Source organism: Oryzias latipes, chromosome 8 (genome assembly GCF_053564925.1).
Source record: "Oryzias latipes strain Hd-rR chromosome 8, Olatipes_Hd-rR_3.1".
Taxonomy (NCBI): domain Eukaryota; kingdom Metazoa; phylum Chordata; class Actinopteri; order Beloniformes; family Adrianichthyidae; genus Oryzias; species Oryzias latipes.
In genome coordinates, this window is record NC_136244.1 from 16771264 (window position 1) to 16786756 (window position 15493).

At 39.2% G+C, this 15493-nt stretch overlaps 2 protein-coding genes across 2 annotated transcripts in view; both read right to left on the bottom strand.

Annotated features, from left to right (window-relative positions):
• Positions 1-2895: 2895 nt before the first annotated feature.
• pam16 (presequence translocase associated motor 16) lies at positions 2896-6177 on the bottom strand. Its single transcript, XM_011478174.4, has 5 exons — positions 6031-6177; positions 5411-5495; positions 4664-4800; positions 3532-3597; positions 2896-3410 (listed from the first exon to the last, which is right to left on the bottom strand). The coding sequence occupies exons 1-5, from the start codon at positions 6031-6033 to the stop codon at positions 3324-3326; spliced, it is 378 nt and encodes a 125-aa protein (XP_011476476.1). The 5' UTR covers positions 6034-6177; the 3' UTR covers positions 2896-3323.
• A 680-nt stretch (positions 6178-6857) lies between these two features.
• coro7 (coronin 7) overlaps positions 6858-15493 on the bottom strand; it is an 83720-nt gene continuing 75084 nt past the window's right edge. The window contains exons 10-28 of the mRNA XM_011478177.4: positions 12171-12225; positions 11972-12029; positions 11747-11892; positions 11559-11657; positions 11376-11471; positions 11116-11269; positions 10867-11042; positions 10689-10797; positions 10484-10570; positions 10264-10406; positions 10069-10173; positions 9812-9897; positions 9570-9711; positions 9359-9448; positions 9152-9268; positions 8914-9049; positions 8702-8793; positions 8503-8589; positions 6858-8270 (exon numbers count right to left, since the gene is read on the bottom strand). Of these exons, the coding sequence (XP_011476479.1) occupies positions 8262-8270; positions 8503-8589; positions 8702-8793; positions 8914-9049; positions 9152-9268; positions 9359-9448; positions 9570-9711; positions 9812-9897; positions 10069-10173; positions 10264-10406; positions 10484-10570; positions 10689-10797; positions 10867-11042; positions 11116-11269; positions 11376-11471; positions 11559-11657; positions 11747-11892; positions 11972-12029; positions 12171-12225 (1987 nt within the window). The 3' untranslated portion in view covers positions 6858-8261. The remainder of the gene's footprint in view (positions 8271-8502; positions 8590-8701; positions 8794-8913; positions 9050-9151; positions 9269-9358; positions 9449-9569; positions 9712-9811; positions 9898-10068; positions 10174-10263; positions 10407-10483; positions 10571-10688; positions 10798-10866; positions 11043-11115; positions 11270-11375; positions 11472-11558; positions 11658-11746; positions 11893-11971; positions 12030-12170; positions 12226-15493) is intronic.

A 15493-nucleotide genomic window follows, 5' to 3' on the forward strand; every position in this document is an offset into this window, starting at 1 on the left:
AGCCTAGTCCACCAGAATGTATGCAAGCTGTGCAGACTAGGGGCTTTTAGGACACTTCACATCATCTGACATCGACCCATCCTTTTTTCTGTTTGTCATAAAGTTTTAGGCTCTGGTGCATAAGACTCCCCCCCACCTCTGGTCGGCCACCGCAAACAGCATCTTTGTTGTTACGTACCGAACTAGCACTGTCCTGTTCCTGAATTGTCCAGCTGCATTCCTATAATTGAATCAACACAGCCAGTTTGTGTATGAAAGGGGCCCTTTGGCGATAAACACTACTGTCTTTTCAATTGAAAACTAAACCCACCCAAAGCAGCAGCCGTGGAAGACAAGTGGTGTTCAAAAAGAGATCCAGCTTCAGTTTTGCTGGGGGTGGTGGGGGGGTGGGGGGGGGGGGGGTAAGTATGATGTTGATGTGGTGCCTTAGAGCAGTGGGGGGGGGGGTATGCACTTGCTGCCTACAGCTGGACTGAAAAGGAAGCTATAGCCTGTTGCAAACTGCCTCGTTTCATTCTGTCCAAAGGGCAAGAAAAGGAAAAAAAAAGCATTTTCTGGGAAATAACTCTCAAGTCTCTTTTAAGCTGTCAACATGCACTTACTATAGACTCTACTTGTTTTATAAAATGTCTCTTTAGTGTCACGGTTTTGGGGGGGAAAAAAGTGTTTTCTCTTATTTGATGTCTCTACAAGTGTCAATGTTGTTGTGGGATCATTCCAGAGTTGTGTTACATTTGTATGATGTTGACCGTCATGTTCGCATAAGAATAAGGAGGAGGAGCAGGAGAAAGAAATAGACGTCTCTCCTCGTCCTATCTGCTTCAAAATAGCGGTCTTCTTTTTGCCTCGCTAATTTTTTTTAAAGGGGATCCATTCCCTTCTTGATGTTTTACGTTGTTGCCAACTTTTTTTTTTCTGACGAGACATTGTTGTGATGTTGAAGTTGCTTCTTGTGCTCTGTGACGGCTGCTCAGCAATCAGCTTTCTGCTGCCGGGGATGAGTCTTTGAAGGAGTTTTAGTGAGGAGGGGTAGATCTTTTTCAGCAGTGGTTTCAGATGTGAGGTGTGGACACAATTCTAAAATGTATGAACTTTTTAATCAAAGAAATTAACAATTTAAGAAAAAAACTCAAAATGTCAGTGGTGAATTTAAAAAAACAACAAATAAATAACCATCTGACTCCAGAGAAAGGTTCTAAAAAAACCAAAAAGACATTTGTTATTTTTTTTAAGAATCCCTACCCAAGTCTTGAATATTCTACTGTTAGTAACTTTTTTTGTAACATATTTTTGAGTATCTTACAGAAAATGGCTTTTAAACTTAAGATATATTAATATTATTTACAACAAATTGTTATTGAAATAAAAAAATTTTAACCTCCTCTACAATCCTTACTTTTCTGGCCATAAAGAAGGAAAATGTTCATTTTATAGCTGTAAACAAATTAGTTTTTTTTACATTTGCACTTGGTATGCAAAGAAAAGTTCATTACCAGAAATTGAAATATGTCACAGTTTGTAATAAATCAATTTTAAGTAAAGTTTTGGATCAATTAAAAGTGATTTAAAAAAATTCTCCTCTATCACCAAATGAGTTAGATGCTCCAAAGATGGTGAGTAAATCTGTAAAATTTAAACAGTTGCCAGAATTTACAATCTATTTGACTTAATCTGAATCGTTTAATCATTTAAAAAGATTTTTCTTACTTGTGCCAAACCACTACCTTTTTTCTTTCGATGAATAACCCGATTAAAACGTTTCGTAAAGTTTTAAAAGATGTATTCACGATTACTACCTTTTGAAATATCAAGTCATGATGTTTCTTCTCACTAAAGTTATTACTTATTGACATTTTATAATTTATGAGCATTTGTGAGCCCACTGTGGGAACCACTGCTGAGGGAGTAAAAGAAAAAGGATTACGTTCAGAGGGCTAAATTATGTCATACAGCGAAGATCAAATCATTTGCTAACTACTTTCCTTTTCTCTAGTCTTTATATCAAAGTGAAAAAAGACATCATAGAGTGAAAACAAAGATGACTAATGAGGGTGGGAAAACGAAGAGAAAGGCTAGGTTTTAATAAATAAGTCATGGTGGGAAGACAGGGAGAGATAGGGGTGGAGGCTGTCTGCCAGCAGAGGATGGCTGTGCTGTGCTGCCGCTCTCCATCTGCTACCCTGCAAATGGCCCTTTCAGCTCTGAAGTCACTGGCTGCAGAGCGGCAGCCACTCACAGGCACACCAGCCTGCAGGAAACTAGGCCACTGAACTCTATCTGCCCTCCTTCTTTTGCAGATTAAGGCCAAAAGGCTCAATTTCTACACCTCCTGGCAACAAAGCCTTTTTAACTAAAGATAGGTCAAAACAAACCAAATTCAGAGTTCCGAAGCTGTGGATGAACGAACCGGTGCGTGATGGCAAACAGGTGTTGAGAGCCGACACTGCTGCCATGGCAACAGCGTCCTCCTCCTCCTCAGTTCATCTCTCCGGAAGAGGAGGGCCAGACTCAGAGCGGCAGCAGAAATCTGAGAATGACACGGATCCTGACACGGTCCACACATTTTCAATATTAAATAAGCTGTATGACTCATTAACCCTTTGAGCTCAGCCTGTAATGAACTGCACTTTCTTCCCTCCTTGTGGAGTGAATAGAATTGGTTGAAAAAATGTTATTTGTAAAGAGTGGTACATTCCTTTGGAGAGTTGAAATGACAACCTCACTTGTTACAAAACTGAGATCCAGAACACAAAGCGGAACAGACCAGGTCACCACAGGAGGCCACGTTGTTTCAAAGTGCCACAGTGTTGCACAAAGGGTTAATGACAAGACTAAGGCCACACAAGGCCTGTACCAAGTTATGTTTTTGCACATTTGTGAAATATTATGTCAGTATTTTCATTTTTTTTCCAAGTGCCTTTTTATTATAGTTAAATACAGAAGTTATACACTATATGAAACAAAAATGATTATAAGAAACTTTATATTTTTTCCTGACATCATGTTCTGTGTTTTAACATGCAGAGTTTTAGAGTCGTAAAAGTCTCCAGTTGGTACAACCTAGGTGTGTTCTCCTGTTTTAGAGGAATTTTATTACAATATTGATAATGTCAATGAAAGCAAAAATGTTTAATAAAGTTGCATTTGATATGCCTGTCTTCATTTTTTTTGTTTATTCACACACAGAGGATTACTCAGCATTTGTGTTTGGCTCAATGTTTGAAAAGTGACAAAGATTAAAGACAAAAAAAGAGCTTTTATTGGGGTATAATTTACAGAGGAGGGGGCGGTGGGAACCCAGAGCAGGTAGGGCCAGTTTGACTTCATGTTTCCGTATTCTGTGACTGCTGATTTGGATCTTTTGACTGGATATTTAGCTCCTCCTCCAGACGTTCTTTTGCTCGCACCACCTGCACAGAAACAGCACAAGACATCCAAAACACAATAGTGCAGAGATTTCCTCCCAGCAAAGAGGAATGACCGAAACGGACTAAATCATATGAAGAAGGCACAGTCTTAAGTTCTACTTACTTTTGACTGGAGGTAAAAGGACCCGCCCACTGACTTATCGTTGACTTTAAAAAGGTGCTCATATTTCTGATGAAGACAAACAGCTTGTTTTTAGTTTTTAGGTAACATCAAATCATTTATTTTTCAGATAAACACTAAAAACATGAACTTCAAATAAACTACATAAACCTACTAAATGAGCGTGGAGATTCTCAGTCATCCAGGTCATGTTATCCCAGGATTCTGCTCTTCAGAACAACTGGACTTTAAAGGTGGATCTAATGAAGATGATACTCCAATGAACACTGAAACATCTTCTAGATCAACCTTTACAATCCAGTTATCCTGAAAAACAGAATCTTCTATCAAACCTGTTATTATTTAAAGTCAGCAAAATCAAAAAATAAGATATTAATGGTTGAATAGGCAAGATTTAGCAGTGAATCAGCGCATAAAGGGCATTTTTTGATATGTTAAGATAGATTTGAATTTACTTAACATCAGTTAGCTCATTCATTCATTAAGTTTATTAATTTATTATAAACAGGTGGTGTATTTGGACCGATTCTGGAGGAGAAAAAAAAAGATAATGAATAATATAAAACAGACAAAACAATAAGATCCACAATAACAAAAACTACAATACAAATATTGCAGCTTACATGCAGAGCAATAAACTGATGCTAAAACAACGGCTTCCTACGCTTTTTTGTGTTTGATGTAAGGAGGCTTTTCCAGGTTAGTGAGGTGTGTCAAATATAAGATCAGAAATCAGATTTTTTTTTGCCAAAGATGGGTTCATAACCATGTAAATGTATAAAAACATTACCTGCTCCAGATGTGTTAAACACGGTTTTATTACAGACCAAAAAATTTAACAAACACTCTAACAGGCTGCCAGATTATGTGAGAAGATTGGTGCAAATTTTCATAGCATTTCTACTCTGAACTGACTCAAAATTCACATTTATTTCCCAGCTTCTCAAAAACAGCAAACACAGCATATTGAAATGAATTGAATAGTGCAAAGCAGTATAAATCTAGATTTAAAAGTATTAAGCATTTTTCAAATCAAATGGTCTTACTTAGTAAAGTTAAAAAACACCAGTGTAGCATCAAACACCCTTAGAAGAGGGATACTAGTTTGTTTCACCTTCTGAATTTCCTCAGGACTGAGCGTGGAGATGTTGAGGATTTGCTGGGCCTCCTGCAGGCTCATTCCAGTGAGGCTGGAGGCTGCAGCCGACTGCTGACCCGACCGACCCCTGGCCCGAGCCGCGGCCTGACTTGCTGTGTGAGGGAGATCCAGCATAGATATTCATCATCAATTCATCTCACAGCTGGTTTCCTCCATTTAAAAGAGTGGAGTTGAGGAAGCAACAGCAAAAGAAGACACAAAAAAAAAACGCTTTTACATACTCAACAAAGTTTGTGTGTTGTCAATACAGCGCAAACTTTTAATGCATCAAATGGTTGTCAAGAATAACTGTAAACTAACCAATTTAATCTAGAATAATAACATGACTTCAAATACTGAATGAAGACTAAAATAAAAGTCAAAATACTTAGTGATGTGTTTGTGCCTATCTAAAATGGAAAAAACTAAAAAAAACACAAGTTAACATAAACAATAAATATGCAGGCGGTTAAGAACTTATGTAAAGAGCTATATGGTGTGTCACTTTGTTAAGAAGAATTAATAAAGGCTGCCTAAAATACTATATTTTTATAAATAAGACAGTTTTAACAGGGACTCATTCCCTGAAAGTATGCTGGAAGATACAAGGGATTAAAATGGCTAAAAACAAAGGGTTTGCTTGTCACTTTAATATAAATGATCTATTTCCCTTTATTTATGAGACGAAAAAAAACAATATAATACCAAAATGTGGTTAGATACCTGCATATTCTTGCTGTAAAGCACGTGCAAAGGCCCGTCCTACCACCTGTGCTCCCATAACAATGATCTGTGCAAGATATTTAGCCTATGAAAAATAAAAATAAAAAAATAATTAAAATACAGAGAAAATTCAGACAGATTTGTGGCAGGGGATTTTACACCTCTATCCATCTCCTGTTTAATCTTTATCATAACTGTAAAGTAAGCATTTGACAGTCCTTCTATTTTAATAACCCAATAAAGACTTTTTTTAATTCGTGTTTAGCTTTAGAGGATATAAGTCAAGAGAAAACAGGAATATGAACTTGTAGACATAGATATCAATTAGAAAAAAGGAAGCTTATTTTGATTTTTGTTTCTTAAACACAATATAAATGTATGTCTTTGGAATCTAGAATTATGAATTTTTGTTTTTCTTTTTTAACACTAAACGTGTTAGCTAGTTTCCCTTTCCACATGACAACTGTGTGTGTGTACCTTAACTTATGCAACACTGATGTCAAAACGGAACCGGCTAGCTACTACGTACTCACACATAACCCTTTAACGATAGATGCTAACAGTGACTCGCTAATGAACCACGCGGTGAATTAACAGAACCTAAAACTGTGAAAACTTACCATGATTTTGTGTTAAAGTGCCCCCTCCAAGAAAAGCAGCATCTGTTTGCACACATGGACACTGAAGGTTAGCAAGGGGTCAAAGTTGAAAGACGATTCAACAAAAAAAAATCTAGATTTGCTACAGTGACACCTGCTGGCCAGGAGGTCTAAGTGCAGTCTCCTCCGAATTAGTTAAGACAGCAAAAACATTTTAAGTAGTGTGTTATAGTTATGAGGAAACATTTTCTCAAAACCGAGGAAAAAATCTTATTATTTTGGTTAAAAACATGAAACAAAAAAATATAAAGTGTCACTGTCATTAAAGTGGAATAAAAACTAAAACATAACTACAGAAAATAATCTACAGTGAAATAAAAAAGGCATGATAAGGTATGTTTATATTTCGAAAATGCTGTGACTAACTTGTAAATGCAACTTATAAAAAAGAGGAGACAAAAAATAAAAAGCTGTGTCAGAGTCAATGTATTCTTAGTAAAATACACAAAAACCCTGAAGTGATGTCAACAAGCAACTCATTAATAAAAGGTAGTGAAGCAGTTGTGTGCATGGAGTTGGATCGCTCATTTTATTATTGTGGGTTAAAGAGTTGAATAGTTTATCTTGCGATATTTTGCTGCTTTTGCACGACTTTCACTTTCAAATCATTTGATTGTATTTTGGAACAAGCCGTTCATAGTATATTAGATATTTATTTAGTCTCTAATTGAAGTAATTATTTGTTTATTTATTTTTCAAAAGGTCATAAATTGTGTGGACTGCTTTATTTTGAGAGGAAAACATTTGTTCTTGAAACTGGTAGACAAGAAAGACAAGACAAGAAAAACTGCAGTGAAAAGTAGTTTATTTCAAGACAATATTGAAAAAAAGTCCACAAACCATTTTTACTTTTTAATTAAAATCAAACTTGTTCCATTTATAAAAAGTCCTTATCGACATAAAGAAAGGCAAACAAAGATAATCCAACACGATGTTTCAGAATCCTGATGACAAACATCACGGAAAACCCTGATGACACTTGGCATGCATGACTTCAAATCTGACTTGCACAAAAATGCAGGCTAAGTCTGCAGGCTCAGCAAAGTTCACCAAAAAGTGCAAACAAACGTTACCGGATCAAATCTATAAACTGATTACATTGCTGTAGTCCGAGGAGAGACTACCTGATGGATTTACAGTAAGCTATCAATACCTACAATCTAACTAACACCATGATTACATATTAGTAACTAAAGTTAGAAAAGAACATTAGGTCATTTAGAATGAAAATCCATGAAAGCATCCGAATACCAACAGAGGTCATTACATTCCCAGTAAACAAGAAGCAACAATCATTTTAAAAGGCATCTTTTAGATCTTCACAACAGTAAAAATTTGGCTTTAAAAGCACAAAAAAGATTAGTTTTAACCTGTGATCCCAACTTTTATTCAAGATTCAAGGAATACCTGGTTCAGTTACATATAACCATGTTGGCATTTTATTGGAGCGTTAGTTTGAAAAACATAAAATAAGTCCCTAAAATTCCAGTTCCTAAGCAAACATTACAATTGATGACCCTGTTGTGTCCCTAAAGCATTAAAAGTTGTTTTTTTCAACCAAAATTTTGATTAAGACACCATAAAATAAACATCCAAGTGGAATTTTTATTTATTTATTTGAACAAGCGGCTTCACTTTGTTACTGTTTGTGCTTTTTTGAGTGACCAGTATGAAAAATGAGCGGTGGTTGATAGTTGAGGGTTGAATACAGACTATTGTCATATTCCAATGTGTAAACAATTCATTTTCTCTTTTATTTGATCTGGTTAAGGAGCCAAAGGAGCACAAAAACCTTTTGCAGTTTGCTGTCAGTGTGGCAAGAAAGATATCTAGTTATTAAAAGTGTCTTCATTAATTATTTTAGTAATGTTAGGACATTTTTTCCTGATACAGTAAACAACAGTTATTATTTCATTCAAATAGATCCCCAAAAGACACATAAGTAAAAACAGAAGCGGTTATTTCACTAACAACATCAACGACACCATGTAAATTCAGATTTTCTGCAATGTTAACACATACGGCACTAGAACAGGAATGTGTGATATCTGTTTTTGAATTGTGCTTTGTGGTTTTGTGTGTTCAGTGGGCTGCAATCATCTCTCCCAAAACTCTGAAGTGGCATCTCTAGAGCTCTCCTCTCCTGTCTTTTGTTGGCACCGTGAATCAGAAAGCAGACCATGGCTTCCCTTTTAATCATCCTGAATCACAGAGAGAGAAAGTAGAAGGAGATCACAACAACTTTAGGCCGCCACACTTTTGATGACAATTCTATTTATTTAAGAAAAAACGCAAAAAAAGTAAACATAATCCGTTAAAAGGAATACACAACAAATAAAATAAAAACTATTTCTTTTTCTTCCATTTTAGGATTTTATGAAGAGCATTATAAACACTGAAGTTCATTCTGCCCTTCTGCTGCCTCACACTCACCCATTCGTCCTCATCAACCCCCTGGAAGGACTCCTGCGGCAGCGGGTCGTCCATGTTTCCCAGCTTAGCCACCATGGCACTCAGCAGCTGGATTACACACACAATCGTTTACATATCAGATAAACAAGCAAGAGCTTTTTTATGGAAGTTATTTGACTAGAACAAGACACAAAGGGGCAGTCATTCCGTGACCTCTCACCTCCTCTTTTTTCTGCTCATCAGTTTTTTCCTCCAAGTAAACAGATGAAGGCAGGTATTTCCTCACTGGGGCCTCTTTGGGGGCCTCACTCACTGGGAAAAGCACAAAGCATGAAGCACAGAAGCATACCATGACGCGACAAGCCTTGACATGCAGAAGAGGCACCCCCATCTAAAAATCAAGTTCTTTTGGATATTTTTCGTTTGTCGTACATGGCGTCATGTCTTTGGGCTTCAGGCTGATCTTCTTGTGCTGGCCGTTGGAGCCGGAGAGCCAGGCAGAGGCCGTCAGGGCACTCTCCCACCACACAGCTGTGTCCGGGTACAGGTCATCCTGGAAAAACTCTTTCTGGAAGCAGAGATTTGCAAAGTTTCTTTAATAGCATGGTGGCATCGGGCGTAAAGTTAGGTAGTGTTGCTAAGTGGCCACCCGGGGGTGCTGTTGGCTCACTTTGACTCTGGGCACTCTGAAGGCCACAGGCTCTATGGTTGTCTTGGTAAGCATCAGTCCTACGGCTATCTCCACATCGCGTATGTTGCACTCAGTCTTAGGCAGAAAAGCCAATCCCTGCAAATAAAGTCAGATAACATCTCAACTGTTAAAAACTTCTCATTTAAATACCCAGAGGCGTCAGATTGGATGGAGTTCAGTTGATACCTTATGAGGCTCCGGTGAGTTAAAACTGCTGCACTCAATAAAGTAGGGCTCTTCAGGAGCTACCTCATAGATGTAGACTCTGGTGTCGCCCTGAAGAACAAGCAAACATGCAGAAATTCTATTTCGGTCAAATCAGATCTTTTTTTATAGTTTGTTATAGTTTTGACAGCCGTGTCAAAAGGAAATCATTGTTAGATGTGTGTGTGTATACTTTTCCAGTGAGGATGACAACGCTGGTGTCGGGGTCGTAGAACGGGATAAGCGTGGAGGGGGAAACGTTCACAGGAATGCTGGCTACGACCCCAGAGGACAGCGATTCTGCAGAGTACAGGTAGAGCACTCTTTCACTGCGACTAGAGGAGGACAAAAAGGGTTTAGGGACCATAGTAAGGGCAGTCTCGGACAAGATTAGTTTTACTACAAGTACCAAACATGTCAACCCTTTTCCAGTACCTGTCAAATCCTGACACCAGCAGGTACTTGCCGTCACACACCCACACCACACGAGCTCCCCTGTGACCCTCAGGACCTGGACCCTCCTTGAAAATGACAAGAAAAAATAATAAAAAGGCAAAAATCAAAGATAGAATGTAGATTTTTGCTTTTAAACTGGAAAAATATATAAAAAAAAGTATGGGGATTGTTAAAAAGTCCAGAAATTCGTCTTTTTCTGGAGCTGAAGCTAAGTGTTGACATGTAGTCAGGCATACCTGCACAGGCTCAGTGGACCTGCGGGGATCATAAATGCGGACTTTCCCGTCCTTGCAAACTGTGGCCAGAAGTTTTCCGTCAGGGCTCCATGCCACGCCAAACACCTAAGTGTAAACAACACGAAAGAAAATCAAGAAATAAGGAGATTGAAGTTCGACTTTAACCATGCCCTGTTTGGGTGTTTGATCCGTCACCTGGTCCTGGTGTCCGGTGAGAAGTTTGACCTGTTCTCTGCTCTCCAGATTCCACAGTCTAACGGAGAGATCATATGATGAAGAAACCAGGAGATTGCTGGCCAGAGGGTGGAACTTAATGGAGTAGATCTTCTCTGTGTGCCCTTCAAATAGATGCAACCAATGTTAGTCAACTCCAGGTAACAGAAAACAAAGCGACTGAGCAGATTTAAGCTCCTGCCTTGCAAGATGAGCTCAGGCTCAGTTAGCGTCTCTTTTAGCCCTCCCTCTGGTACCCGCCACACCCGGATCTTAGCATCGTCTCCAGCTGAACGAAAAGAGAGACACAGAATGTCACACAATACCAACCAAGTGACTGATAAGGCTCAGTTTATTATCTGGAGAAACGTTTTGTTCCAATGAACTCAGAACTTGGCGTTACTCACCCACAGCAAGTCTGTGAGAGTCAAAGGGATCCCAAGCAAAATCGGCCACATTCACAGAGTTCTGGATGGTGGGCAGGGACGCGTCTAGTAACTTCCCTGGCTGGGAGCGCTGACAACAGGAACAAGTTGTTATGCATGAGAAAGGAAAAGCTCCCAGATCCACCTGCAGCTGCTTTACCTCAAATACAGCGATCTGGCCTCCAGAGATGGCGAGAGGGACCGCCACTCGCTGGCGGTTGACACAGAAGCCGTCGCACTCTCCGGGCGTAGTCAGGTTAAGTCCGCGAATGTTGGTGATGTGCGTGTCCTTGTGCTTCACCGTTCCCTGGATGTGACGGAACTTGGATGTTGGCCCTGGAAACAGAACCTGTTAGGGCAAATGTTTTACCCTGACAGACACGTGTTTGATGTGTTTTTTTTCCTTTACCCATTAGGTTTTGGATAGCTTTGGCACCCTGACTTGGACTAGGGAGGAAGCCAGAGGAGAGACCAGAGGTGGAGGAAGGGGAGCGGGAAGGGACAGCACTGCTGCTCGGAGTGCTCAGAGGGCTGCTAGAGGTGGAGCTGTCGCGAGGATGGCCCTGTAAAAGGCGGAGGGTGGTCACTGCCTACAGTTTTTACCTCCAGGAACCTGTGGTCTCAACCCAAGGAGAACAAAAGCGGTAGTTGCAGAAATGTTTAGCTCACATCTTTGCTCCCTTCACTGGCTTTGTCCTTCATCGCAGGCAGTTGTTTTGCTGAGGGTTTGGGTCGTTTGTCTGGGTGGAGGCTGACTTTCTCCACCTGCAACAAACCGGAAAAGCTTCATCAAAAAAACTGAATGAGCATCAAACAAACAGGAGCGACTAGCCAATCTGGAGTATTTGTGACCTGCTTGTTCCCTCCCTGCCACCACTCCTTGGCAGACATGGCAGGAGATGTTCCTGCAGTGTCTGGGTAAAGGTCTTCTTGAAACTCGTAGCCAGAATTCTGCAGAACCAAACATCAAAAGCACAGACGCATCCGTTAGAAGAGCCACCAAGAAAAGCGCAGGTCAAAGATCCGCTCCGCGTTTGTACCTTGCGAGGAACTTGATAGCTGATGGGGACGACGCAGCTGTCAGTCAGCTGAAGTACGCGCATCACTTCACATGACATGACGTCTAACGCCAGCTTGGGAACCATGGCAACCCCTCGAGTTGAATTATCCAACAGACAGTGGCTCACTAGAAATATATATGGAGGTTAAAGGTCATAAATAGTCTGGTTTATGGATGTTTTTTCTGTGATCAACGGAAGTTTCACCTTGAGAGACTGAAGGGTCAGAGGAAGAAATCTCAAAGCAATCGATCACAGTTTCTCCCTGTGAAAGACAGAAAATTAAATCACCGTTACTGAAAGTTTAATTATTTAAAATCAAGGACAGAAATTAAACATGTACAGGAGTAGTAACCAATTTCCGACTGTCAGGACACTAAATGTAAGAGTGTAACATATGGTTTACCATGCCAGTGATGAGGAGCAGACCAGTGTCTTCATCAAAGAGTGGAATCAGCATTCTGTAGAGACAAGAGTTTAAAAAGAGTTTTAAAAAAGTTCATCCAATTGCTTTTTTGATAAAAAAAAAAAACTGCCTTGCAGTGTCACTGAGTTGCCAATAGATGGCGGAGTTTACCCAATTTTTGCTGACAAGCAATGAAGTCAAACTTATTTCTGACACGAAGAAGCAATTTTATTAACTTCCCATTAAGTCCGTTTCCTTATTTAATCACATTCAATAGTATTTTTAATACTATATTTGATTTACAGGTTTTTAAATCAAGCAATATTTTTTACTCCCTCAAATTGTGACTCTTAAGGATTCTTAGAGATGGAGGGAAGTCTCAAAGAAGTAAAATTTACAGGTAGTGATAGATATTTATGATTTGTCCAGAGATGTCAGTCGATGTTCCGGCTGTGCCTTAAATCTTCCCCAGCACCAGCGTGAACAAGCCCACAGTCACCTGCCTCCACACATGATTTGAATTAAGGGGATTGAGAGCTGCGGCGCTCACGCTCTTAATGTGGAAAGTACAATAAAGACAAACAGGAAATACTTGCACAAATTCAATGCACGCTCAATAATCTCTGTTGTTTTCTAACCTAGTGAGTTGTTCTAACCCCCCCTTCTGCATCTATCAGTGTTGAGTTGGATTTTCCTAGGCTGGGCAAACACATAAAGGGGGGCAGAAAGTGCTTGTAGATCTAAAACCCTCATATTGGAGCCCTGAGAGTTCTATCAGTAACGTGCTTTGGATGATGACCTTGTGTAAGGCTGCTATTAAAGGGGAACGCCACTTGAGAGGAGCAGAGCGATGATGTAATGCACCACACTTGACAGCATAATAACAGACTTAGTTTGGGTACGTTAGGCGACAATGCTCGGTAACGTGCACCATATGTGTGCACGTACAGCAACTTGAATATCTTGTTGTAAACTGTTCAAATGTTCTCTAATGCTTCAGTTTAAATTCTTACTTTTAGACTGTGTTGTTCTGCTACTTTGATTTTCCATCTTTCTATTGATGTTGTGTGGTGTAGTCATTTTTTGTGAATTTTGAATTTTTTGTCATTACTGTTAATCATCTTAAAGCTATTCTAGACTAACAACTGTTGCTAAAATAAGATAAAAAGGCCTATGGGGATGTGTCCAATGCAGAAAAAGTATGACGTTTGTATTTATTTCCCAGCGTTCATAGTTCTCACTCTTTTAGCAACACAAAACCCTGACTTTTTGAGAATGAGAACAAGCCTGGAAATTGTTTGAACAGACACAGAACGACTGATTTAGAGACGAGGATTCAACAATCCAAAGACCACACCCCCTTTGATTGGAATTTTGGTGTTAAAATCAAATAAAAGGATTTCCTATATAAACGTGATGCCTAGTTCAGTTTATACCAACTTTAATGAAGAAAGGTTTTGAAACCAGCCTGTATTTATTTTTTTTCTGCTGTGAAGTTGGGTCGCTTTGTGTTGGACTGAAGCTGGGCGTGCTTTTTTAACAAGCCACCAAGAGGTTACTAAGCGAGCTAACCTGGATGCATTTAGTTTTGCTTTTAAACCTGTTTCAAACAGGAAGTCCTGAAGGCCCTTGTTTAAAAGGCTTTTTCTTTTAATCAGAACTCATTATAATGGCATCATTTGCATGTATATGTGAATATATTTATCTTCTTTTATATTTACATTGTTTATTTTTCATATCCAGTCATGAATAATCACCTAAAGTTTGATTTGTCTATATATAGATATACATTTTTGATTTGTCTATATATAGACATACATTTCTTTGGTCCAAATCCAAAATCTAAAAATAACATAAAGCAAAAATTAACATCAAGAAAACATTTTGAACACAGGGGGTAGGATCCTTTATTTTCATTGTAAGTATTGGTATTTAACGTTACAGTTAAACGTTAATAAACTCTTTTTTGAACAAATTCAAAGGGTTGGCCTTTGGTTGTCTTCAATGCGTGTTTTTTAATTCCATTTTCAAAAATGTTGGCTTTATTTCTATAAGGATCACAACAGAACTTGTTGAACTTTTTTTTTATTAGATACCATAACAACAAGGAAGATAAAATGGATTACACATTATAAACATGAATTAAAATCAACTTAAAATAGGATAAATTTTAGTTGGACACAGTAAAAACTTGAGTCAATGTCTCTTATCATCTTTTTCACCCTGTAAAGCCAGCGAGGGGCAGCCACACTTTGTTAGGTTGACTGTGTTTCCATGTCCAAATCAGTCCATGGGGAGTCCCTAAACACCTCCATTCCCATAGCCCTCACACTCATTACAACAGCATTACCTTGCTGGTGTGGTGAGCTCTCGTTGTGCCTCCGGACTAAATCGTTTCCCCCTGAGTGACCTTTACTTTTCCGAAGGTCTTATCTCCGCTTTTCTCACAGTAAAAGTGCTGCATGTTAAACAAGCGCATAATAGGAGCAGAGCTTTATCACTGAAAATTGCTCCTGTTTATTGTCATTTCCACGCTCTACCTCTCCATCAAGCCCTTTTTCCCACACAGTAGAACGCATCTGTACATGCATGCGCATGCTGGCCAAGAGAGCTGCAGAAGCTCCATTGCATACAAGTGCAACTAAATGCTACTTCTGCACAGGTTGTAAACAGTGGTGCTGTACTGCTTCTGGTCTTCTCTTTAAACATACAAATGCAAATTAGACATCACATTTAACAGAACAAGCAGCAAAAAAAAAAAAAGGGACTGCACTTATCTCCAACTTTTTGCTTTCTGCACACGCTAATGCTCCAACACCTTTCAAAATCCTCCACCAAACAAAATCCTTTTACAAATCCTCCTGTTCTGTCTGTCACTGGGCCTCTGTTCTTATCAACATTTACTCCAAACAGAAACAGGGAAAGCGCGCCTTCTGTCTCGTCTGCCATCGCCTCACGCTTCCTCTCGCTGAGCCAAACGCGCGTCATGATATGACCTTCAGCCCATGACAGGAGCCTTCAGCACCAGCAGATATAACAGCTATATTACTCCAGTGAGCATCTGTACTTGTCTGTGCTCGAGTCCAAACCACTCAAGGTGTATTAGGATTATGAGAACGTGTTGTCATTTGTTAATAGATGAGATTTAGTATGACATTAGGATGACCGACTAATGGAGCTCCACACAGACGGACAGCAGGGTGAGACGAGTAAAAAATAAAAACACTGTTTTAAATCGATTAGAACATGTGATTATGGAACTGCAGCTGGAGTTTGATGGGAAATCAACACTAAAAAAATCCAACTAAGCATCTAATAAACAG